The 27,237-nt window shown below is 44.2% G+C and overlaps 1 protein-coding gene across 1 annotated transcript in view; it reads left to right on the top strand.

The window, feature by feature from the left end:
* Positions 1-27,237, top strand: part of RASGRF2 (Ras protein specific guanine nucleotide releasing factor 2) — a 213,336-nt gene that overhangs the window by 175,628 nt on the left and 10,471 nt on the right. The window contains exons 20-24 of the mRNA XM_025214753.1: positions 20,377-20,437; positions 21,159-21,262; positions 21,994-22,078; positions 22,717-22,914; positions 25,313-25,392. Of these exons, the coding sequence (XP_025070538.1) occupies positions 20,377-20,437; positions 21,159-21,262; positions 21,994-22,078; positions 22,717-22,914; positions 25,313-25,392 (528 nt within the window). The remainder of the gene's footprint in view (positions 1-20,376; positions 20,438-21,158; positions 21,263-21,993; positions 22,079-22,716; positions 22,915-25,312; positions 25,393-27,237) is intronic.

Raw genomic sequence — 27,237 nt, 5'->3', positions numbered from 1 at the left:
TTGGGGGGCGCTTCCCTTGCCTACAGATTGTTCCAGGGCTGGGGCAAGGGTGGGCTCCCTTAAGTGCCTTGGCCTATTAGCTTTGCAAGGGTTGCTTAGCCGCCCAGCAGTGGCGGTAGTCCCCCCCATCCTCCGGCGAAATTAGTTTAAAGCGTGGTGGAGCAGGTCAGCCAGTCTGGCTGAGAAGAGCCTCCTCCCCAGTGGGGAGGAGGCTGTCCCTTCCCAGCAGCTCGCTGCCTTTCTCACCAAAGAGCAGGCTGTGGTCATGGAAGCCAAAGCCTTCCTGATGACACCAGCACCACAGTCTTTAGTTTACTACCTGGATCCTCCTCTCCCTCCTCAGCCCGTAGCCCGAGACTGGGAGGATCGAAGAAAACACCACCTGCACCCCCAGACCCTTTAGCCCCACTCCCAAATCCCTGTAGCGCTTCATGACCTAGCTGGGAGCACTCTGAGCCATGTCATTGGTGCCCACATGGATAAGGAGCAGAGGATAGTGGTCAGTGAGCTGGAGGAGCTTAGGGATCTTCTCCGCAATGCCTCGGATATGGGCTCCTGGGAAGCAGCAAACTTCTCGGGCTAAGGGGTCGGGGAAGCAGATTTCCCCCTCAGTCCCCCTCAGGATGGAGTCTCCCACGACAAACACTTTGCGTTTTGTCTTAAGGAGAGCTGCGGTGGTAGCTACAGTAGAGCCCATGTTGTCTGCAGGAGCTGGCAACTTAGCAGGCTCTGCTGGGGCTGCAAGAGGTTTGTACCTGTTGCAAAGTTCCAGCGATGGGGGGACCTTGGTGTGGCGGGGCTTGCATCCCTTGACCACCTTGGTCCATCCCCTTGGCTGCACAGAATAGGGAGGTCCCTGAGTCCTCCCTTGTCCTGGAGGGAGACCATGGTCTACCCTCCATCTCCCAGAGGAGAAGGGCCTAGCAGTAGGAGTCGATCTCCTGCTCACAGTCCCTGATGACACGCAGTCTCTGGACTGCAGCATGGAGCTCCTCCAAAAGGGAGCAGACCTCACAAGGGGAGGTGGCCATGTTCCCGGGCCCCAGAGCCTGAAAAAGTGACAGGCAGCCCCCGCAGCCAAGAGCCAGAGGCTCCGTCTGCATGGAACCCCGAACCATGGGCTCTGTCTGGGTAGAGGTCTCTGAGGAGCCAGAGGGGGGCAGGTTACAGGTCCCGAGGGGACCCTCAGGGTGCGGTGTGTCCCCGTCCGTGTCGTGCTGCTGGTGAGCCAGCTACAGCTAGGAATGCCTACCCAAGGCGGTGCACAGGCAGGGCCTCGGGCCCTCCTGCTCACCCTCCTGTGCAAACTCATGTGCCAGGCAGACAAGTATGCCTGTTTGTGCGGCCTGTTCACGAGGCTCCGGTCACGTGGCTCCCTGGGGGGGCTGGGCAAAGTAGGGGCCGGGACGGGGCGAGACCCTCCTCGGCCCACTCAGCTGCCTCCTCCCACTGCCTGGGGTTAACCCCCTCCCACCACAAGCCCCGCTTACCTCTGGCTGTGTTGGGGGTTGGCAGGGTGCTCCGCAGCTGCAGGGGGTCACTGTGGGGCTTTGGGGAAGCGAGGGCACAGCAGGCTTTCCAGTTGGCTTGAGTTAATGAGTTAAGCTTATATGTTAACTCTGTTAACTTGCTGCCTAAAAAATTAATTATTTGTTTAAAAAAAATTAGATCAAAGATTATTCTTAAACTACTTGGCCATGTCCAGATGAGCACGGATGTTTGGTTCCCTGGGACAACTAGCAATGGTGCAACTTATGCTGATGCTAGTTGTCCCCAGGGAATGCCCATACCATGCATCCTCTGGCCCACAGCAGGTTACCCCGGGTGAGGAAGGGGATGCTGGGATCAACAACTGGGCTGGCCCCAGCAGCCTTACCTGGAGCCCTGGGGGCTGGGGAAGCTGCAGCCACATCATTCCTGCAGCTAGGAGCCTGGCTGGCAGCCGGAGTGTGTCTCTGGCCAGCCAGGCTCTGGTTTTGGGCGGCACACGCTGCCTCCACATGTACTGCCCCACTTTTCTATGTGGGTTTTTTGACCCCAGGATTTACCAGGGGTAAATCTGCAAGGTCTCAGCACAGGAAATGTGCGGTGTGTGTGGTGCCGCAGGCAGGTCTTCGGTGCTGTATACCACATGACTGCACTCGTCTGGCCATGGGCCTTGTGAGTAAATTCCTCCCACTGTAATTCTTTGCTCAATTGCTCTTTTAAATTATGCATATTTCTTTTCCTGTGATTTTTTATGGCATGCATTACTGTTGTATCTGAGCACATCAGACACATTAATAAGTAAAGTTGGTCAAATTTTTCCGTTAACCATTTTTATTAATGAAAAATCACCTTTGGCCGTAATATGGCCAAAATGTTTCATGAAATTTGGTAAAAATGATCCAAATGAAAAAGTGGAAACTCCCAAAAGATGAGTTTGAAGAAGCTGAAAAAAGGAAAAGGAGGGGAGAAAAAGGCATACTGGAATTAAAATCTAAAATATTCTGAAAAATTTGTTTTTTTATTAAAACATTTAACATTCCAGCAAAATTTTGGAACAAAACAAAAATTCCACATTTCATTCTTTTTTTTCATGTTCTGCATAGCATTTTTTCAGTTTCCTCTGTTAGAGATATATTCTCTATCTGGAGGTAGTAGAAATATTATCATCCTCAATTTAAAAGTGGGGAATTAAAACACAGCTACAGTGATTTACTCAAGGTCACATAAGAAATCTTGGCATCATCAGGAAGAGAATACAGATCTTCTGAGTTCTTCTCCTGCAAAACCATCTTCTCTTTTACTTTGCATTCAACCTTTACCCTGATCCTTCCTGACAGATCTCTCAGACTAAACAGCAAGCATTAATACCATTTTCAGGAGAGTTTCAGGGATCAACTAGGTGCTCTAGAAAGAGGTATTGATGTTTTATCATGTGACACTATTTCCTGTGAGTGAATAATGCACTAAAGTCTCTGTTTGAGGCCGGGGAAAAAAGCATACCGTGCTTTTCATAGATTTCATAGACATTAGGGCTGGAAGGGACCTTGTAAGATCATCAGGTCCAGCCCCCTGCCCAAGGGGCAGGAAGTCAGCTAGGGGCAAAGGATCCCAGCAAGATAAACGTCCAAATGTTTTTTGAAAGTGTCCAGAGTAGGTGCTTGCACCACCTCTGTGGGGACTCTGTTCCAGGCCTTGGGGGCTCAGACAGTAAAGAAGTTTTTCCTTATGTCCAGCCTAAAACCGTCTTGCAGGAGTTTATGACTGTTGGAACTTGTCATCCCCTGTGGTGCTCTGGTGAACAGGCATTCCCCCAGATCCTGATGCACACCCCTTATTTGCTTATAGGCTGCCACCAAGTCACCTCTGAGCCTGCGCTTTTCCAGGCTGAAGAGTCCCATAGCTCGCAGCCTGTCTTCAAAAGGCCTGTTCTTTTGCTCTCTGATCTTGCACGTGGCCCTCCTCTATACCCTTTCAAGCTTCTCCACCTCCTTCCTAAATTGTAGAACCCAGAATTGGATGCTGTACTCCAACTGTGGCCTCACCAACGCTGAGTACAGCGGGAGGATGACATCCTGGGTCTTGCTTGAGATGCATCGGTAGATGCAAGCCAGAGTTTTGTTCGCTTTGCCAGCTGCAGTATTATGGTCATGGTGCTAGTGAGTGTAGTATTGCCGAGCCTATAAGTATGATGCGGATTTTTATTCCTGAGGTGGAGCACCTTGCATTTCTCTGTATTGAATGCCATGAGGTTTTCATCTGCCCACCTTGCAAACCTATCAAGGTTGGCTTGGATCACCAGCCTGTCCTCAAGTGTGGACACTCTTCCCCAAAGTTTGGTGTCATCAGCGAACTTAGCCAGTCTGGTTTTGATACCAGTGTCCAGATCGTTTATGAAGACATTAAAGAGTACAGGTCCAAGAACAGGGCCTTCATAGATTTCATAGACATTAGGGCTGGAAGGGACCTTGGAAGATCATCGAGTCCAGCCTCCTGCCCCAGGGGCAGGAAGTCAGCTGGGGTCATAGGATCCCAGCAAGATAAACATCCAAATGTCTATTCCAAATCTTGGGGGCTCGGACAGTAAAGAAGTTCTTCCTTATGTCCAGCCTGAAATGGTCATGGAGGAGTTTGTGACCGTTCGACCTTGTCATCCCATGGGGTGCTCTGGTGAACAGGCATTCTCCCAGATCCTGGTGAGCACCCCTGATAAACTTATAGGTGGCCACCAGATCACCCCTGAGCCTGCGCTTTTCCAGGTGGAAAAGTCCCATGACTCTCAGCCTCTCATCATAAGCTCTGTTTTCCTGACCTCTGATCATGCGCGTGGCTCTCCTCTGGACTCTCTCGAGCTTCTCCATATCCTTTTTGAATTGTGGAGCCCAAAACTGGACGCAGTACTCCAGCTGCGGCCTCACCAACGCCGAGTACAACAGGAGAATGACGTCCTGGGATTTACTTGAGAAGCATCTATGGATGCAAGCCAGTGTTTTGCTTGCTTTACTAGCAGCAGCATCACATTGAAGGCTCATGTTCATCTTGTGGTTAATCATGACCCCCGAGTCCTTTTCGTCCGTAGTGCTAGCTAGCATAACACTGCCGAGCCTATAAGCACGCTGCAGGTTTTTCTTCCCAAGGTGGAGAAACTTGTATTTTTCGGTTTTAAACACCATCAGGTTCTCATCCACCCATCTCCTGAGCCTGTCAAGGTCAGCCTGGATCACCCTCCTGTACTCAGGTGTGAACGCTTTACCCCAAAGTTTGGTGTCATCAGCAAACTTGGCCAGTCTGCTTCTGATACCAATGTCCACATCATTAATGAAGATGTTGAATAGTGTTGGGCCAAGGACAGAGCCTTGAGGGACCCCACTGGTCACAGCGCACCATGACGATTGACTTCTGTCAACCACCACCCTCTGAGCCCGACCACGGAGCCATTTCCCCAGCCAGCGGATCGCCTTAGGGGAGGACACCACTAGTCACTCAGTACCATGTTGATTCAGTTCCATCAACTACCACTCTCTGGGTCCGACATCAGAGCCAGTTCCCCAGCCATCAGGCTGTAGAGTAGTCAAGACTTCAGTTGCCCAATTTTTCCATGAGGACATCATGGGACACCAGGTCAAAGGTTTTTAAAGTCCAAATATATGACATCAACCTCTCCCCTTTGTCCAGGTGATATGTCACCTGGTCATAGCACGAAATGAGATTGGTCATTTCCAAAGAGGTGTGAAACTAAGGTCCCAAGTAATTATAGTTATTAAAAATCCTCCAGTCCTTTTAAGAAGAATGGCAAAGTTATTAACTCTAGGTCAGGTATAAACATTAAACTTTTACTGGTATAAGTGATCGGAAACTGGTCTGTATGCATAGTAGAACAAATGTTCAGCACACAAAACCAGTCTATACCTGTAACAGAACAGAGGTTTGGCACATATTGACTGGTTTAAAATGGCAGAATCCATTCTAAGATTTGCTCCCTCACCAGAAGGTGAATGTGTGTTCTGTTTGTTATCAAGCTAAGCTACGGCACTTACAGAAAAATGCATAACTTAGTTTGATTCTGCCTCATAGTTTTTGTCATTTCATAGTTTTTAGGGGCTGAAAGGGACTTTACAGATCATCGGGTCTATCCCCCCCTGCACTTGGGCAGGAAAGACTGCTGGGGTCAGATGACCCCAACAAGATGGGCATCAAGACACTTTCTGAAGATTGCCAGGGTGGGTGACTCTACCACCTCTGCGGAAAGCCTGTTCTAAACCCTCAGAGGAATCCTTGGAGGTTTCTAATATCTGGCTGGACAAAGCTTTAAGTGAGATGATCTAGTTGGGGATGGCCCTGCTTTGAGCAGGGAGCTGGACTAGATGACCTCCTGAGGTCCCTTCCAACCCTAATTATCTATAAATCTATGATTACAAATCTGATTTTTTGTTAGAACAGTACAGACAAACTTTTGAAGCTTGTCACCTGCCCAAAAGACAAATTCTAGTATTGCCAGTTAATACTGTGTTAGTCTAATCAGTGGTTCTCAATGTTTTTAGACTCAAGGCACTCTTCATAAAAGTCAGCTCTTAGTTTTCACTTGCTTTTTGGTTACAGAAAAATAGAGCAATTCTGTTATGAAGAATTCAGCTCACAATAGCTCAGAATGTTCTTAACACTATGGATTCCTATTTGAAATTTCTGGGTTTATCTTGTGACTCATGTTTGCATATCTCACAGTGCTATTATTGTGTGGCATGCCATGGCATCCTTGAAAGGATCTCAAGGCACTCCAGGATGTCACAGCATCCTGACTGAGAATCACTGGTCTAAAAGCTGCATTAATGATTTCATTAAACGTGTTCAGGAAATGTTAACAAGTATATATTGGACTGAAACTTGCAAAGCCCAAGGCTCAAACAAACTGCCACGCCTAACGTCATTTAAAGAACATACTAGGCTTTCTGGTTTAGAAGAATATCTTTCCAATGTGAATATAGATATGGATTTGGATGGATATAGATGTAGATATGGCATTACAAAAAGAAGGTGCGAAAAGAAAACCTAAATCTCAATGCAGGTTACCTTTGAAATCAGCAGTTGACAAAAATCAGAAGCCAGTCTTTACAATAACTCATTTTATCAGAGGCTTTCAGCTAATGTAATTAACAGTCATCACTAGATACAGCAGCAAATTCTCAAACAGATGGTAATGGGACAACTGTTTGCTTGCTGTGAACAGGAGTGAGATCTTATCTACCCTGCTAGTCCCTTTACACCAAGTAAAAAGAATAAGAGCATAATAAAGGGGCTCTAAAGCTAGGTCTATGCTGCTTCCATGGTACTCCTGAGGATGCCAAGTATGGCCTTCCCTACCTGCTTTCTCTCTAAACACAGAGATAATGTAGTGAAACCATGCTGGGACACGCCTCATCATTGCTGAGCTGTTTCCAGCCTTCATCTGGCATTAGGGGAATGAAAGTCCTTTTAAATGTTAATTCACTCCTGTCTCCTACTTTTATGTGACAGACAACGGATAATCCCGTCTCTAGAACAAAAGGCTGAACCTTTTCTTGGTACCATACCAATGTACATGCTTGGATACTAACAGATACTTGCCAACACAGAAAAATTCATGATTTTCAGTCTTTTATCAGGTAATTCTATTTGGCATGGTAGTCATCCAACACACAAAAAAGAAAAAAAAGTGCACTGATTTTGCCTGAAAACTAGTTTCCTTTCCAAAGATTAAATTATTTGTATTACTTGTTAATTAAACAGGTTTTCTGAAAGTCTGATGGGGAAAACCAGGACAGAACTCAGCCATACTTATTTGGATGTCTCTACCTAACCCTTGTGTGCTAACCAGTTCCTACTTTGAGTGTTTACATACCATCTAATTAAATGCATTTGCTAACAACAATTATACTGTGTTGCTGTTCTGTGATGTTGAGCTGTTGCTGTATTTCATGCTATATGTGACTTTGTTTCATCAGCAGCTAAAACTTTCTCTAAAAACAATCCATGCACATCGTTTTTATATTGTGAAGTTATTTGGGAACTTATAGATGAAAGTCGCATAAATTTTAAGATGATAGTGTGGATGATTTAAACTGACATTAAGGTAGTCAGTAGATTGTGAGGTTGTAATATATGGGTAAATGGTGCTGTCACACAGGGTCTTGCATTATACAAGGTGTGTGTACTAAAACTCTTTGGGTCTATATTTAGCAGACATAGACAGGTGTTTGCTATACAGTATATACATTATGAATTTAGCAGTAGTCAGCTGGTTAAGATAAATTAATTCCACAAGATTTTATGCCTCTAAAATGCCTCCACAATCTTGCAAAACAGAATCAGGACAATTCTGGTTTTGGTAAAAAATTATTCAGCCTGGGTGCATCTACACATGCAATTGATGTGCACGAATAAACTCCAGAGCTTATTGCTCTAGAGTTTTTTGCTCCTGGGCATGTTGCTTGAGCATGTGCCTGGGAGCAAAAAACTCTGGAGTATATTGCTCTGGAGTTTATTCTTGCTCAGCACATTGAGCCTGGTCAGAGCAGCCCTGGCTGGCATCAGCCCAGGGCTGTTCCGACTGGGCTCAGTGTGTTGCAGAGGGGCTGCCTAGGGCACGAGGTTGCTTCAGTGTGGGGCTAGCCAGCAGGCCGCCCCCACACTGATGCCCCCTTGTGACCTGGCCAGCCAGGCAGCATCTACATGTGTGCTGCTGCACACAAGAAAACTCCACAGCAGGCTAGTACTTGTTTTTACAAGTTCTGTGGAGTTTATTAGTTTCATGCACCCTAATAGAGGCACACATGTAGATGCAGAGACATCTGCATCAGTAAACATCTCATGTAGATGTGCCCCTTGTCAAACATCACAACCCTTCACCAGGGGGTTGGGGTGGTGCAGGCACTAAGAGACAGTTGACAGCCCAAAGGTTGCAAGTTAGAGGCAATAGCAGAAGTGCTTAGTGTAGCAGTGTCAGATTTGAACAAGAAGGTACATGAGAAGGAAGGAAGGACCGTACACCAGAACTTTTAATTCATGTGAATAAAATGGGTTTCCAGCTCTTAGGATAGTTTTAAAATAAAAAAAAAAATTGTGCAGTTTTATCTAAAATCTCAATACACTTATGTGGCAAACTGAAAAGACAAAACAACAAAACAGTAGTCAGTTTCCTCCCAAGACCTATGTGTATTGTCACCTGCCAATTAAATAAGGATGAGCCTTTCCTTACTCTTCCACTAGCCTTGATTTGTAGGTTCCAATGTATAAAATCACGATTTGTGTAATCTCTCGCCCCAACCCATGCATATGCAAACATTCAGTTCTCTCCCCCGACCATAAAGTTGTGAGCACATTTTTTTAGACTTCTTCCATTTTGTACTGACAAGAACTTCTGAACAAGTATTGTCTGTAGATTACATTCCTCTTGGGAGATAACTTCTGCAATGAACCAAATCCCAGACCCTCTGAAAAACTCTGGACACTTGCACAGTGATTCTATGCAAGACTGTTTATGGGGGTGTGACCTCTTACACATACATTGCCAGTTGCTGCTGTGGTAAGGTCTCCTTCTGGTCCTTCAAGTTGTCATCTTATTGCTGATTCAGAGTTGGAACTGACTTCACTCCCTTCTTTAAAATCTCAATACAGAGATACCCAAAAGAAAGAAATCATTGGTGTTAGGAAAATTTGGAAGGTTTGAGAGGCTGATTAGGTTACCTCTGACTCAGTTCTACAATTATTTTCAATGGAATCAAGAAATCTAGAGAAGTAAAAGAGGAGACGCTGCTCCTGTCCCCTGGTGTTTGAGTCACCTCTAAGAAATCTAAAGTTAATGGCACCAAAGTTCTCTTGTACCCAAATGCAAAGTTCCAGGTGTGTGGGTACTGATAAACAGGTTCCCAGGTCTAAAAATTAAGGTATAGTGTGAGGAAAGGATCAGTGCTGAATGTGAGGAAGGGATTAGTGGTGAACATTAGTTTCTCTTCCCTGACATTTAGATATGGCTTCTCCCTACTGTGCCATTCCTGACTCCAAGCCTAATTCTGGAATTAGTCAAATCGAATGACGTAATAGATTTTTCCTAAATTTAGGCGTAGGGGAGTGTTTTCTCTGTTATTACTCGTTGGGTACATCTACACATGCAATTAGTGCACATGAATAAATTCCAGAGCTTATTGCTCTGGAATATTTTGCTCCTAGCTGCACCATTTGAACATTCGCCTAGGAGCAATTAACTCTGGACCAATCAGCTCTGGATTTTATTCATGTGCAGCACATGGAGCCCAGTCAGAGCAGCCTCGGCTGGCAGGGGGCCCCGGGAGTCCATCTGCCAGCCTGGGGCTGCTCCGATCGGGCTCGCTGTGCTGCAGAGGGGCTGGCTGGGGCACAAGAGTGCTTCAGTATGGGGATAGCTGGTAGGCAGCCCCCTCACTGAAGCACCCTCATGCCCCAGCCAGAAGGGTTAGTGTCTACATATGTGATGCTGTGCATGAAAAAACTCTGCAGCAGGGTAGTACTTGTAAATACTGCAGAGTTTATTAGTTTCCTGCATCCTAATAGGGGTGCACATGTAGATGCTGAGATGTTTACTGTGGAGCTAATTAGTTTCGCAATAAATGTCTTATGTAGTTATGTCCTCTGAGGATTCCATTTCTTAGGCCGCTTACAAGCAAGGTTTTGTTTCTTGTAGCTCGGAAAAATTGGTGTTTCAATGAATGACCCCCTACTGATATCAGAAAAAGGGAGGTGTCTTGCCCTTACCCCAACTTCATCCACTTAAGGTGCAGACAGAAGTGCAGCTCCCAGCTGTAACTCAGAACCTGTTCTGCAAAGCACTCTGAGTTACACCATTACCCAAGAGCAAACACAAGTTTACTGTTGGTTCTAGGGGGGAGGGGAATCTAGTTGTGGGCTGGGAGTCTCCAGCCAGGTTCCCAAAGCGACAGCCATGGCTCTCTACCAGTGTTTACTGTTTTCAGAATGGGAAGGGGGAAAGGCAGTGGAGGGAGCTTATTCTTGGGGAGGCTCCCCAGCTGGTGCTGAAGGGTGGGGTAGGTGAATTGGAGCTGCCCCCCCGCTTCAGATTTTCACCTGATTGTTCATTTTTTAAGTTGTCTGCAGCCATGCACTTGTGTTTGGTCACAGCTATAAACTGCTTTCTGTGTTCAGATTGGGTGAAAATTGTCACTTCTGTTTGCACCCTTAATGATAACTAATTTTCATCGAATCAGATTTCTAAATTACCAGTACCTTTTTTCTACCGTTCATTATTCTGGGGCATTACAAGTTTTGAATCCTAAGAGGATTTTTAATTACTATTGTAAGAGAACAAAATTATTCCTTGAGTCTCCTAAAGTGTATATTGTTTACACTTGCAGTGTTAGGAGAGGGATAAATTTGCAACACTTGTTAAGAAATGGATCATTTAGTCCTATAGGTAGGTAGCCTGAGAGAGCTCCCAGGGCCGACTGTCCTGTGGTAGAGATGTATAGAGCTGTTACCCAATAGTTCATCCTTCTGCATAGCTTTAATCTCTTGACCTCAAATTCTAATACTGTATTTGAAAGAGCTGACATTGTTCAATTAATCTTCTCTTATCCCTTCTTTGAAAAGGGATTTTGTTCTCTGAAATATAGAATTCTAATCTGACAATACTCAAAGAAAGAAGAGAAAGTATTCACCTGTAGTTATTGTTCTTGGAGTGCAAAGAATTACAAGTAAAGCCAGTTGTGCTTTTTTGATGCACACAAAAAATTTCTTGGGAATTGCAATTTCAAAACTAACGTTTTTTGTGAAAATCTTTCAATTTCAAATAAAATTTTGTTTGGAAGTTTTCTTGGGCCCAGGATAGGAGTGAGGAAGCGGGGAAAAGAGTTCTACCTCAAACTAGCTAATATTCCATGTCAAGGATCTCCAGCTTCTAAGCAGCCTGGGGTTGCATTACCAATGGACCTCATCAGTATGAGCCACAGGTGCGTTTCTGCTGTCCTGCTAGTGCAGCTGTGGGTGTGAGGTGAGGTGGGCATGCTAGTAGAGAGGGAAAGACTGCAGCAAGACCTGGATAGGTTGCAGGGGTGGGCTAACAAAAACAGGATGCGTTTCAATACTGACAAGTGCAGGGTGCTGCACTTGGGCAGTAGTAACCAGCAGCACACTTATAAGATGGGAAACTCCCTTCTTGAGAGCACGGAGGCAGAAAGGGATCTTGGAGTCATCATTGACTCCAAGATGAACATGGGCCGACAATGCGAGGTCACGGTCGGCAGGGCTAACCGGACCCTATTGTGCATCCACAGGTGCATCTCAAGTAGGGGCAAGGAGGTGATCCTCCCCCTCTACGCGACCCTGGTCAGGCCGCAGCTGGAGTACTGTGTCCGACCTGAACCTGTTCAGCCTTCACAAGAGAAGGCTGAGGGGGGACCTGGTAACCATCTATAAACTCACTAGGGGGGACCAGAAGGGTTTGGGGGAGACCTTGTTTCCCCTAGCGCCCCCCAGGATAACAAGGAATAACAGCCACAAGTTGTTGGAGAGTAGGTTTAGATTAGACATCCGTAAGAACTACTTCACAGTTAGGGCAGCTAGGATCTGGAACCAACTTCCTAGGGAAGCAGTGCTGGCTCCTACCCTGGGGGTCTTTAAGAAGTGGTTTGATGCCTACCTGACTGGGGTCATTTGAGCCCTGTTTTCCTCCTGCCCAGGCAGGGGGTCGGACTTGAAGATCTACAAGGTCCCTTCCAACCCTACTTCTATGATTCTATGATCCCAGCCTCTTCCTTGGCTCCCCAGCCACAGGTTCCCCTGTCATGTGGGCAACTCTAGCTCTGGGCTCCTCCTATGTTCTTCCTGTGGGCTCCTTGCACCAAGGCCATGACAAGATACAGAAGCTGTAGGAGGGAGGGTGAGAGCCTAGGAGCTGCAAATTAGTCCCTTATGGATGGTACGTGGCCCACAGACCACCAGTTGGACAGCCCTGTTGTTCCAAGTTTCAGAAGAGTGTACTAACTGTACTCACTCCTGTTTTTTCATGAAAGAGAAAGTAAAATCTCAAATTTATCATGAAACAGAATTTTTTACTTTTGTCCAGCTCTAATTATCAGATGTACTTTCCTCACATTCTTCTTCTTTATAGTCTACTCTGTATTCTCAGGAAGTGGAAAGAACTGAGGGTAAAATTAGCAGCAGTGTCTGTGTGTAGATGAAACCAAGGGCATGTGTGCATGACACTTTAAAGTGGGCTAGCTGCTTTTGTACTGCTTTAGTGGTGTCGGTGTTTGCATGCCATGGTGGCATTTTGTGCATTAATTACAGCCACTCTAGCAAACTCAGCAGCATAATGCACCTTATATGACTTGGGGCGCAGCAAACTAAATCTTCTCTGAGCAGTTTTAGTTTGCTGCCCCTACAGCTGTGGAGTGAAGCACCAGGCTCCATGCAGCTCAGGGACTCTGCGGGAAGGCAGGCTCCACACCAGAGAGGGAAAAAAAAAAAAGCGGCGAGCCTGATCTTTTTTTTTTCCCCCCTGAAGTCTGCCTGACTGTCAGAGCTGTGCGGGGGCCTGGTGCTTCCCTTCGTGGCTGCATTGCCCCCTGGATCTGCCTGAGCCAGGTGCCTGCAGGCAGGTGTCACCTGGAGGGGGGGCGCACTGCTGCCACGGAAGGAAGCACCAGCCCTCCCCACAGCCCAGGGACCGCTCCACCCGCCAGCAGCTTACCCTCCCCTCCCCACCTCTGGAGAGGCAGATATGTCGGGTGTGTGCATGACATCCCCCAGGTTTAATGGCCCTAAATTGAAACAGTGTTTTTAAAAACCCACCGCTTCAATTTAGGGCCCCCATTTTGTCTACACATGCCCAGTGTCTCTAAATGTGACCTCACCTGGAGCATTCTGGGAGTCAAGAAAAAGTCACAGATTTCCCAGGGATTCTGAGCCTTGAGCTAATGTTCAGGCACAATCCACTGACCAGCTACAGGTGGATCACTTTTGAAGACAGACCCAGCAATGGTAGGTGTATATGTATATTCCAGCCCACCTTTTTACACATGCCTTTCTTTGAAAATTGGGCTTCAATGGCCACATCCACACAAGTGCAGACATTTGTTTCCCCAGGGACAAGAAGCAGTGACACCTTGTACCGTTGCTGCTTGTCCGCAGGGAGCACCTGTGCCACGCCTTAAAAAAGTGGGGCAGCGCACATGGAGGCAGTGCCCTCACGTGTGCAGCAGGTTACCGCAGGTTGGGTAGGGGAGGCTAAGGCCAGCAACTGTGCTGGCCTCACCAGTCCTGGGGGCCTCCCAGCAGCTGCATTACTCCTGCAGCTGGGAGCCTGGCTGGCAGCCAATGTGGCTCTGGCAGGCCAGGGTCTGATTTTGGGTGGTGCACACTGCCTCCATGGGTGCTGCCCCACTTTTTTAAGGCATGCCCCACTTTTTTAAGGATATCCCAGGGTCAAAAAAACTCCCTGCATGGTAGCAGTGCGGATAATGCCTGCATGTGCAGTGTGGGGCACTGCAGATGGCTCTGTGGTGCCTCATATCGCACATCTGCATTCATCTGGCCACAGCCAGTGGTTCCTTTCATTCTTCCACCAGCTTGTAAATGGGTAGGGTAGAATATATATTTCACAAGCAGATTTTAGTGTTAAAAAGAAAGTCTTATGGTCACCTCTAGGGAAAACTGGATGGCAAAGAAGCTGTTTGTGTTTACTTGTAAAGTGCTCCATGCATCTTCAAGTCAACAAGCAGCAGAGCTGGTATTCTTTGCATGAAGAATTATTGGTTGACCAGGCTGACAGGACATCTCCGCAGGGCAGAAAAGCTTTTTAAAAATATATTATTCCTTAAAACCAAGTAGGTCTTGCTGAAATGTTTTCTGCTGGAAATAGGGCTTGAGGTTTAATATGACTTAGTAAGTAAACCTGAAACTCTGGGCAAAATTTCAGTGCTATTGAGATACAAACAGGTTGCAAACACTGAACCAAGCAACCATGTGTAAAGTATGGGCTGGATTCATACTACAGTGAATAGTTTTGGCTGATAAACAGCCCCATCTTCAAAAAGATCATTGCTTAAGAAATATTTCATCCTTAACATCAAAATGTATTTGAAATATAGAGAGTTACAGTTTTAAGTAGGTGAGCAAGCCTATTGCACCATTGGACAATACATTTCAAAACCCTTAGCTAACATGTTTAATTTTTCTTTCATATTGACAGATAAGAGAATGAGAAGTTAGTTAGCTTGTATTAATTCAGACCTTTAAAGAAGTTTCTTGTAGATGAAAATAACCAGTATCTGAAGTATTTGGAAAAGAAGTTAAGACTTGTTTAAATGTAGGAGACATGAAAGAGAAAGTTGATTATTTTTCATCTAGTACCTTCATTTCCAAAGGATAAACTTAGATAGGGAATTCTATTTCATTCTCAGTGAGAGATGAATTGTCTCTTGGATGAAGAACACTTTTCTTTCTCTTTGCCATTTCTCTTCTGACCTGAACCTGAACTTTCTCCTCACCATCAAAGTAACTGTAGAGAGAGAAATGCATTTCTTTCAGTGAAAGAAAACATCATCCCTATTCAGGTTTCTAAGCCATAAATCTGAGGCTGGGGGACATGGTAGCAGAGTGGTTAAGGTGATTTGCAATGGGCCTAGAAGAGTGTACCTCCAGTTGGGCAAGCTGTGCATAGTTACCTTGTCATCAAGCTAGGGAACCAAAGGACACAAAGCTAGCCACATCACCCTTTTGTGCTTCAGATACTTGGGATGGACCTTGGAGTTTGAGCTGAAAGGAAAAGAAACTGTTTTTCCATAGTTGGAAACTAGCACTGATGCTAAAAATCCTGGTACTCACAGAATGGAAGCTACTACTGGTGCCATCAGAACAAGTAGTCTTAATTATGCCAGTGCAGCAGGGATGGATAATTAACTGCTAAAGACATAGCAGTCTTTTAATAATAAAAAGGGAGGCCTTTTCTTGCTCAGAATACTGGGTTAGAGAAAATCCACCAGAATCTCTTAAGAACGAGGGATTAGAAGAATGGTTATGCAAAATCTCAACACTGCTATGCTTCTGTGTTAGAAACAGAAGGAGTGGTTTAAAGTCAAATATTTAGAGCCTTTGGGTGCTTATATATGTGCAGCAAAGCTGCTCCGATGCACTGTAATTACAGTGCATTGGAGCAGATTTGATTAATCTTGGAGTATAGTAATTACCACGCTCCAGTAGACTCCAGCATCACATGTATCAGTATTCCTGGGCTGAAAAATGGCAGCAGGGGTGCTTTAACTAAAGCTTGTTTGTCAGGCTTCAGTTAAAGCCCCCCCACCACCATTTTTCAGTGCGGGGATGCTGATACATGTGACACTCCAGGCACTTTAATTAGAGCAGCTCTTGGAGCCACTCTAAGTAAAGTGCCCCTCCCTACTCCCAGAGCGTGTGTATAAATGCCCTTTTTGACCAGATTGCCTCTCAGCATATTTCTCTGGGTCAAGAACATTCTGAGCAGTTTCCCCTGTATTTGAGACTCAACATTATCACCCTGCTATACCACCAGGCACACCACTGTCACTCAGAGAATAAATAGTAGCAATATACTAGTATTATAGGTATGTTGTATATATGTGCCTCCAACCAAGAACTCACAGAAAGATGAAAAGATACTTCAGGCAAGCAGGGCAGTGGGAGTGATCAGATACATGTGTGCTGTATCAACCAGTTGAGTATTTTATCCAGATCTGACCTGTAACAATCAGATCCTGCCAAGGTAATGAGTGACTCCTGAAAAGTAGTGAGTTAGAAGTTGAGAATGCATGGCATTATTCAGCACCCTAGAGGAGGGATGCTCAACCTCCAGCTTGCAAGCCAAACATGACCTGTGGAGCCATAGTATCCAGACTGCGGACTCCTCATGGGTCCAGAAATTTGGTAGCCAGGAAGCAGTGGCAAGAAATCATAGAATTATAGAAAATTAGGGTTCGAAGGGACCTCAGGAGGTCATCTAGTCTAATTGCCTGCTCAAAGTAGGACAATCTCCAACTATACTATCCCAGCCAAGGCTTTGTCTAGCTGGGTCTTAAAAAGCCCCAAGGATGGAGATTCCACCACCTCTCTGGGTAACCTGTTCCAGTGTTTTACTACCCTCCTAGTGAGAAAGTTTTTGCTAGTATCTAACCTAAATTTCCCTTGCTGCAACTTGAGACCATTGCTCCTTGTTCTGTTATCTGCCACCACTGAGAACAGTTCACTTCCATCTTCTTTGGAACCCCTGTTCAGGTAGTGGAAGGCTGCTATTAAATCCCCTCTCAGTCTTCTCTTCTGCAGACTAAATAAGTCTAGTTCCCTCAGCGTCTCCTCAGAAGTCATGTGCCCCAGCCCCCTAAACATTTTTGTTGCCCTCCACTGGACTTTCTCCAATTTGTTCACCCTATCCAATTAATTACTTCCCTTGATCTTCTAGCAACACTCCTACCAATGCAGTCCAGTATGCCATTAGCCTTCTTGGCAACAAGGGCACACTGTTGGATCATATTCAGCATATTGTCATGGTTAATATTGCCATGCCTCCATCACTGCCAAACTCCTAAGCTCCATGCAGCTGAAACAGGGCCAGGCCACATCTATTCCTTCCCTATACCCTGAGATTGGGGCTGGGCTATGCCCCTTTTCCCCCACTCCACATGGCTAGGTCAGGGCTGGGCTGGACTGGGTCCTACCTGGCTGGATTGGGTCCTACCTCGCCGCCCTGTGTGCTGGTTTAGGCCCAACAGCCAGATCCAGCCCATGGCAGGACTGAGCACCATCCACCTGGCCCGAGGGGGAAAATAGTTGGGCACCACTGCCATAAAGAATTAAGCACAAAATCAGCTGCTTTAAGAATGAACAGATTAACCTGGGTGTTACATGTTCCTTGGCCCCATGCTGGTGTTCTCTGAAAAAGCAGCATTTAAGACTCCACATAGCATCCCAATTAGAACAGATTGACTTGCTATGAAGAAAAGACATTTTGTGGGGATTTGAAAGGCCCAAAATGAAGGCTCTAACTTGGATGAGCAGTATTCTTGGATGCTGTAACTTGTTTTTCTTTTCTCTTTGTTTTTGGTTTGTGTATCTACATTCAGGTTTAACTTAGTCAACCTTCACTTTGGCAAACTGAAAGGAAACAACAACACCCCAAAACAGAAGAATGAAGGACTAACTCTTCCTCCCCACCTACATAGTATACCTTCTACCTCAAACTTATAGTAAAAATCTTCAAGTGTTATAATCCTTTCCTTTAACCCTTTTTCCACTCAGGAAAGGGTAATCCTGTTCCTATGGAATTATAGAGCTGTGAATTGGTCATATAGGGCGCTTGTACGCATGAGGCCATTAACAGGTACACATGATGAAAATGTCACTTTGTGTGGCCTAATGGCATCACAGTGTACACGTACAAGACTTTTGGGGGTTTTAAATCGCTTTGCATCATTGCAAACTAAACTATGTCAGGATGTAGTTTAGTTTGTAACTTTGCATATTGCAATGATGCAGCTATTGGATTGCTCCCCAGCCACAGGAGAGGTGGGAAGGTGCCACAGAACCAAAGGATTGGGATCCTCACTGCTTCTCCTTTCAGCAGCCACACTTGGCCTGCTAGCAACCTGCCTGGGCAGTTCCGGGGGCGCTGCCACTGTGGAGGGAAGGACCGGGGCCCTCCACAGCTCAGGGGCCAGTCAGCCCACTGGCAGCTCGCCCTTCCCAGCTGTGGGAGAGGCGGGCAGACTCCACTGAAAAAAAGAATTAGGCCCCTCACTGCTTTTGCCTTCAGCAGGCACCTGATCCTTTTTTTTTTTTTGGCAGAGCCTGCCTACAGCTGGGGGGTGAGTTGCCAAGGGGCTGAGCAACCCCTCAGCTGTGTGGGGCTCCAGTCCTTCCCCCTGCAGCAGCAGCTCCCCCAGGGATGCCCGGGTAGGCTGCTAGTGGGCTGGGTGCTGCTCCGGCTCAGAGGCAGCACCTGGCCTAATCCAACCGTTCCCTGAGCCAACTTGCTGGAAGGTCGCCAGGTGCTGCTCTCTGGCCAGGCTCAGGAAACAGTTGGTTTGGGTTGGGTGCTGCCTCTGAGCTGGGGCAGCACCTGGCCCACAACCAGCCTTCCCAGGTGGCCCTGAGGGGTACCTCCACCATGGAGGGAAGGACCAGGGCCCTCCAACAGTTCAGGGGCGGCTCAGCTCACCAGCAGCTCGCTCCCCTTCTGTGGGCAGGCTCTGGCTCTAACCAAAAAAAAAAAAAAAGAACATCGGGCCCCTTGCTGTAATGTGATTGGAAAAATTTTAACAGTTTAGTCCTCAGTGTTTTATTTTATGTCCCACCCTTTCAATTTAGGGCCACAGAATAAAACCTTGGGGATTAAACCCCCATCGTGTACAAGCCCCCCTAGTTTTTCCCTCTGTTTTGAGGCAGAATCAGTATAACTAGATGCTCTCTTGACAGATATTTGTCTAAAACCCACCAAAAATGAGGATGACAGTTTCCATAGGTGGTCTGTTCCAGTACTTAATTTACCAAGTATGTAACTAAATCACCCTTGCCCAAAATTGGACAAAGTACCCAACTAAGGCTGAGTAGAGCAGAACGCTTGCCTTTTTTTGCAACATCACATACTAGTTTGTTGCTGAACATAATTCTTAGGTCCCAACACCCAGCCTAGCCAGTTATTTCCTGTTTTTTGTTTAAACATTCGATTTTGTCTTCCTAAGGATATTTTTTGTATTCAGACACTTATATTTATTCTCATCTTATTGATTTAAGATAATTTCTCAAATTTATCAAGGTGATTTTGAATTCTTATTGTGGCCTGCAGAGTGCTTGCAACCTCTCTCAGCTTGGTGTTCTCTGCATATTTAATTGCATCATGCACTTCTGAGATGGCAACCTGCCACAGTAGTTATTTCATTGTGTAACAACTAAATTCCAAACTACTTAATGGTTAATTGCATATTAAACATTATTTTGCAATGATTATTATTGTTTATTATTTGTGTTACAGTAGCACCCTACTAAGACTGAAACTCAGTTGAGGTAGATTTTGGGCATAATGAAAGAGCTCCTACCAGACAAATTTAGCAGGCTAAGTAAAAATGAGCAATGAGTGAGAAGATAGGATATTATAATTATGCACCAAGGTAGCACATTGATAAAAGGCTTATTCTTAATAAAAACAATTTAAGAAACCTGGATGATGCCAGGGAAGACTAAGAGAATTGGCTGTGAGATATATATTTTTTTTCCCCTTTTGGATGCCAATTCTAATTTAGCTCAGAGACCTAGCAATCAAATGTTTTCCTCAAAAAAAGCAGCTTGTGATGCTCTGCCCATCACTGTTTTTCTGGTGCTAGTCCAGTTCCCAATTGGGAAATTTTGCAATTGGATTTTATCTTGGCACTCCTCAGCATAGAAGTCAAGTACTGAATGGATGTGGAAGCTAAACTTGAGGTGTTATAGGTTTTCATAGAAGTGGGACAACATCTGGAGATGGAGCATGTCCAATGGGAGGTAGTGCTCTGTCACAGTGGGTAAGCCTCTAATGCCTAGTTAGAGTTTAGACACATTGGTGGGAGAATGCAGTGGTATATGTGTTGTTGCTGCTGCCTGTGACATAACTATTCTTGCGACAGGCCTTAATTCCCCAGGCCTAGCAATTCAGTATTTTCACAGTACAACTGTACAGTACATTTTTACATTATTTCTAAAACCAAATGTGAACTGTTAAGTACTGGAAATATTTGAATTGGACTTTCAACTACAACTTTAGCATTTATTTTAAATTAACATGATCATTGAACTGTGATAAAATATTCTCATAACCACAGATAATTTTCTTTATATAGGATGTTCTGCCACTTAATTTTTCAGGGCCCTTTCTCAGGACGATCAGGATGATGCCCATTTAAAAATAGAGGACATAATTCAGATGGTAAGTGCATCTTTATATCCAGTCCCTTATAAAGTTGTGCATTTTATGTGAAACATTAAAATGAAACCTCCCTGCAGCCTCACTGCCATATTTGTAACAAGCTGCTTTTCCTTTTCCTTTATTTATCCATTTGAGATCAGTAACATAAATGTGGATGTTTAAAACTGTAGTGACAACACGTGTTTAAAATGCGTGGTAAAGATAAGCTTTCCAGAGCTTCTGGACTTCAGTTTGAATTAGGTGGTTGCCAATATTAAAAAAACAGGGAAAGATGTGCATGTATATAAAACAAGGTGTGAATCAGTAGGATCTTTGCCTCAACACAACAACATTGTTACTTAGAACCATGTATAATATTCCCTGAGAGGGCCCATTCTTAGACAAACTGAGTATCTGCCCACATTGTGCTCCTGTGTAGCCTGTTAAGCATACTGATGTAAACAAGCCTAATGTGGTATTTAAGGTAGGTATTGCAAAGCAGTTTTGTGGAAAGTTATGAAGAACGCAGGCTTCTACCTGTATTATACCTTCAATGTATCTTTATGCCCTTGGTATAATACTTCAGACCTTTCCCATTAGTTTCCATACCAATAAGTCAGTATCAAACCCCATGATGTTGTTGTTTGACCTACTACTCCTTTTTTTTCTATAACCTAACATTTATATTATATTGTTCTATTTAACATGCATGTGAAGTTAATTACCATCCTGTGCTTTGCAGTCAGAATGTCCAAAACCGGAGTGCTTTGAGACTTTGTCAGCCATGGAGCTTGCAGAGCAAATAACTCTCTTAGATCACATAGTGTTCAGAAGCATACCTTATGAGTAAGTATCCTCAAAAGAGTGATTTGTAAGAACATCTGACTTTGTAAGAACATTTTAGGCACTATGCTGATCCATGCTATTGATATCCCTCCAAAACATTTTGCACACACAACTGAATAGTATCTCCAACCTCTGTTGTTGTTTCTCTCATATTCCATTTATATTATGAAAGTCTGAGTTCAAGAATGTTAAAATTAGTAATATCTCTATTACTGTTGCTACGTATGTACTGTGTGTTCACTGTGCCATATTTTTTTTATAGAATTATGAATTCCTGCTTAGTCTTTCATTGAGGCTTTCATCTCAGGTTAATATTTCAGCATTAGCTTCCAGTTGAGAGTCTTTGGTGTATTAAGAGCAAACCTACAATCTACGGTTTGGGTTACTACAGGCTAGGTATAATGGAGGTGTGCTCAGTATCTGGAAAGGTGAATGCTGTCTCAACCCCCGTTATACAGCAGGCTGATCTTTCCAGCTCTTGTGGTGACATTAATAGCAGTTTTAAACAGGTTTAGAATGCTAAGTGTCTGGAGCAGAGGAAAAGAGAAAAATGAAAGAAATATAAATGTTCTTTACAGTATTTCTGGCTTTTCACTGTTCCAGCAGTGGCATAATGGAATGCTAGAATGAGGTATAGCTGAAATCCATTTGGTATGCAGTTGCCATGGGTTTTTATACTTCATTTATTGGTAACTGTTTTGTTTTTCTTCTTTTTTAACCTAAATTTCTAGAGAGTTTCTTGGGCAGGGCTGGATGAAATTGGATAAAAATGAAAGAACACCATATATTATGAAAACCAGCCAACATTTTAATGATGTAAGTAACTATAAAAATAGAGAATGACTTTGAGGAACTCTTGACACCATGTATAAACTTTGGAATATAAATGTCTGTTTCTGCAGCATGATATAATTTCTGATTTAGTAGTGACTGAATATTATAGCCTCTTTGTGATTAACCTTACAAATCATCAAAGCATGTAAAGATTCTCATTTTCATGAATTGCCAGCCAGCAGTTTAATGGTAATTTAATGGATTGGAACCTTTTGAACTGTACTGAAATCTTCTACAGCTCTACTGATGAAATTAAGTTCTTTCTTTAGAGGATGACAATATAACAACAACAATTCTGTTAACCATCATCCATTTTAATGAATACTGACAGACTCTCTACTTATATTCTTGGTCTTTACTCATTTCCTTACACATTGCTGAGAGCAATCACCAGTAGCAACCTTACTGCTGCAGACATTACTCACTGGTCCTCTGGGTGCTTTCGTTACCTTTCCTTTAGTTCACCATTTCTCTTCCTCCTCTCTGACAGCAATTTTTAGTGTATAGTTTTAATCTCTGCTAATCAAAAGCCATAAGATGGTCCAGCTTATTGTTAAATAGTGTCATTTGCAAATGTTTTTATTTAAAAGTCTTTGATTTCTGGCTTTTTATTTGGTTAGATGAGTAACCTTGTTGCCTCACAAATCATGAACTATGCTGATGTTGGCTCCCGTGCTAACTCAATTGAGAAGTGGGTAGCAGTGGCAGATATTTGTCGATGTATGCACAACTATAATGGTGTTCTAGAAATCACATCAGCCTTTAACAGAAGTGCAATCTACAGACTGAAGAAAACCTGGGCTAAAGTTTCTAAGCAGGTAAGCAAGACATCACAACACATTATAGCCTTTCAGGTAGTGATCCAGGCAAAACATGTCAAGACATCAGTGTTCTAATTGGATAATCTTGAAGGGGAAAGAACAGTATGGTTGTCTGCTAAGGAGTTCAGCTGGTTTTGTTATCTCATTTCTACCACTTGTATATTTTGTTCATTTGCCATTCCTGTATCATTAATGAAATATTTTAGGCAGCAATTGACTTCATTGAAAGTTTGGAAAAAATGTCAGAGGTCCTCCCAAGCCCAGAAGTCTACAGGCATTTTGGAGGAAACTTGCTAGAGCGACAAAGCTTTTTGCATATTCACACCTTTGCATTTTCTCCCGCATATTTTCCATTCTTTTTCTAGGAGGCAGAACTGGGTGGTGGTCCCCAATTAAACCATGCTTCAGTCATGCAAAGATTGATGCACATGATTAACTTCAAGCTTTGCAGTAGTCCTGAAATCAGCTAACACAGTTAAGGTTAAACAGGTTCACAGTCTTTCAGCAATCTGGGCTTCAATTTGTCCCTCTGTTGGGTTGCATCTCTTTTTTCCACTTCTTGATTTCTTGTAGATTTACTTACCCACATTCTGCTTAATAGCTTGATCTTACTGAGAGCTGCCTGAGGAGTGCTGAACATCCTCCATTCCCATTGATTGCAACTAAAGCAGAGGATGTTTTACAGGATATTTTATAGGCTGAGTTTGAAGTATCAATGTGTGCAGTGCAACTCTGAAGTTGTATTGTTGAGTGTTAGTCTCATGAGACCCATTTTTTTCTGAATCCATCTGTGTATGTCATTTATTTCTCAAATAATTAAAAGTATTTTTTTAAATGATCTAAGTCTCATTTTCTAAAACAAAGTAGAAATTTAGGAAATTATGTTACAATGACTTCAATGCACCTGGGCTGCAGTGCGCCAGATTCCAACTGGTAAGCTATGTATTTAAATGGGATAAAAAGTGAACCAGAATATCCCTACTCAAGCTGGTACAAAACTCATTCAAAGTAAAGTCAAATTTCCACCCAAGTCAAGTGGCTAGTACAGTTAAGGCACACCAGTTTCTAGCTCAGTAGTACACAAGGGAATGGAAACTAGCATCATGTCCATCTACCTTTGAATGTGCACCTATGCAGATATAGATGGATTGAGTGAGAGCAGCCATCAGCATGAATCTAGAGCACGGCTCATTCCTGCACTCCTGGAGCCATAGTACATATGCCTTAAACCAGTGTTTCTCAACTCGTGGATCACGACCCAAAAGCGGGTTGCAAGCATAAATGAAAAGTTCACGAATAAACCCTAAAAATGGATTCCTTTAAAGGAGAAAAATGTGGGAAACTGTGTGCAGAGTTCCACCATGCAAGGGGCTGCTTGGGGGGCCCCCGTACTGCACACCTCCCCCCCAACCCCACACACTGGAGGGCTGGGGCCTAGGGGCGGGGACCAGTGGGTTGGGAGTGAGGGGCATCAGCAGGGCCAGGGGGCTGTTTTCTACTTAAACTATTTACTGGGTTGGGACTGGCCATCAGTGTTTACAAATGGGTCATGGTACAAAAAAGGTTGAGAACCACTGCCGTAAACTACTTTGCCACCATGTCCAATGAAGAAGTCATTAATTGCCTATGTATTCAGTTGGTGCCTATATTTTAGATTGCAAAGATCCCCTGGTGCCTAAATCTTGGTTTCCATTCATGCATGCTCAGTACCATAATCTGAACAACTAGGCCCTTTGCTCCATCCTAAATGCTTTTCCAATCCTTGTACAAAGGAAAAGAGAGTGTAGAGTCTGCCTAAGTCCCCAAGGAGCCCAATTTGCTAGCTGTGTTCAAAGCATACTTAATGTACACTGGCAGCACTAAGTTAAGTACAAAGTGTGACAGCCATACTCTCTTTCACTTAACAACACAGCAAAAGGTTAGTGCCCATGTTTTATCTAATAGGCTAGTGGTTGTAAGCCTATCTCAGTCTGAGGAGATTAAAATTACATCTTTCACCTCCCAGGGACTGCCCTAGCCATCTGACTAAGGAATAGTCTGGGTAGGGAAGGCACCTTAAGCACTTAACAAACAAGAATGCAAGAGCCAGAAAACAAGCAAGAGGCCACCTGACTTTTTAGTCCAGTGATTAAGGTATTCAGTTGCAGGGAGTGTGGGGGTAGAGAGAGGAGTTCTGGGGTCCAGCAGCCAGTCCGTGCTCTCAAAACTGTTTCTTTTCTTTATACAATAACCTTCTAATGTTAAAAGCATAAAACGTTCTTAGGAGTTACTTTTGAAAATGGGACTAATGTGTCTAAGTGGTTTTGAACATTTTTTTCCCCAATACCTTGTATTTTTGTTATTTTGTTGGGGTTTTTTAATCAGGAATGACTCTTATTTTTTGTTCTTTTTTTAGACAAAAGCTCTCATGGATAAACTTCAGAAGACTGTCTCATCTGAGGGAAGATTTAAAAATCTTAGAGAAACACTAAAAAAGTATGTTTTCTAACATAATCAATTAGTAGCCAGATATATTATCTGAATATTGGAATACATTTATTGAAGATACAAATTGGTTCTGAGTTAGCTGTCATGATGCAAATAATATTGGATCATATTTTTACCTAATAACCTTTATCAAGTTGGATTTATTTTGTTTGGCACTATTCTTCTGCTGAATATACTGTAATCCAGTACCCTTGATAGGTTAATATAGGGCCTCTGGAGAATAATCAGAGCAAATTAAAGCATTATTTTCTATGAAATGCTTCCTGTTGATGGTTTTCCTAAAACTGATAAACTTTTTCAATAAGTGTAACACCAGCTTTTATAAATAAAAGTTCTTAATTAATTCCTATAGTGCTTTTTGGCAGGCATAGTCCCCAAGTTCAACATAATTGCCTCCACAGAACTCTCAACCCAGATTTGCTTTTCCAAGTTTAAAGTGCACAGAATTGTGGGGTCATAGCTGGACGATGGTTCTCCCAGGGTACTTGACAACAATTGTGTTGAGTCATCCTTGGAAGTCATTCCAGAGTTAAATTGCCGTATGTCTAATATATGTTTAAACTACAGACCACTGCCTGTGCATGTTTGGGAAAAGACTCCTGTCTTAGGACCAAATACTTTAAAGAGAAAAAGACTTTTTTGACTTCTGACTTCTGGGTAGCTGTCCCCTCAGTTAAAAAGCAAAAAATATTTATTTTAAGTTCATTTTCTTTATAACCATAGAACACAACCTTTTTCCTACCAAAGTAGGCAGAAAGTTGTGTGAAATCAGGATTAGGAAAGGTTCTTCAGTTGCACCTGTTCCTCTGCAGCAAACACCTTCAGTGGGGCAAGAGCATACTAAATAAATTCAGTAGGCGCATCTACACGAGACACTTAACTGTGCATGAGTATAGATTCATAGACGTTAGGGTCGGAAGGGACCTCAATAGATCATTGAGTCCGACCCCCTGCATAGGCAGGAAAGCAGTGCTGGGTCTAGATGACCCCAGCTAGATGCTTATCTAACCTCCTCTTGAAGACCCCCAGGGTAGGGGAGAGCACCACCTCCCTTGGGAGCCCGTTCCAGACCTTGGCCACTCGAACTGTGAAGAAGTTCTTCCTAATGTCCAGTCTAAATCTGCTCTCTGCTAGCTTGTGGCCATTATTTCTTGTAACCCCCGGGGGCGCCTTGGTGAATAAATACTCACCAATTCCCTTCTGTGCCCCGGTGATGAACTTATAGGCAGCCACAAGGTCGCCTCTCAACCTTCTCTTGCGGAGGATGAAAAGGTCCAGTTTCTCTAGTCTCTCCTCGTAGGGCTTGGTCTGCAGGCCCTTAACCATACGAGTGGCCCTTCTCTGGACCCTCTCCAGGTTATCCGCACCCCTCTTGAATTGTGGCACCCAGAATTGCATGCAGTACTCCAGCTGCGGTCTGACCAGCGCCCGATAGAGGGGAAGTATCACCTCCTTGGACCTATTCGTCACGCATCTGCTGATGCACGATAAAGTGCCATTGGCTTTTCTGATGGCTTTGTCACACTGCCGACTCATGTTCATCTTAGAGTCCACTAGGACTCCAAGATCCCTTTCCACTTCCATGCCACCCAGCTTGTCATTCCCTAGGCTGTAGGTGTGTTGGACATTTTTCTTCCCTAGGTGCAACACTTTGCATTTCTCCTTGTTGAATTGCATTCTGCTGTTTTCTGCCCACTTGTCCAACCTGTCCAGGTCTGCTTGCAGCGGTTCCCTGCCCGCTGGCGTGTCCACATCTCCCCATAGCTTTGTGTCATCTGCAAACTTGGACAGAGTACACTTCACTCCCTCATCCAAGTCGCTGATGAAGACATT

This window comes from Alligator sinensis, unplaced genomic scaffold (genome assembly GCF_000455745.1).
Source record: "Alligator sinensis unplaced genomic scaffold, ASM45574v1 scaffold541_1, whole genome shotgun sequence".
NCBI classification, from domain to species: domain Eukaryota; kingdom Metazoa; phylum Chordata; order Crocodylia; family Alligatoridae; genus Alligator; species Alligator sinensis.
This window is presented reverse-complemented; position numbering and strand designations above follow the sequence as displayed.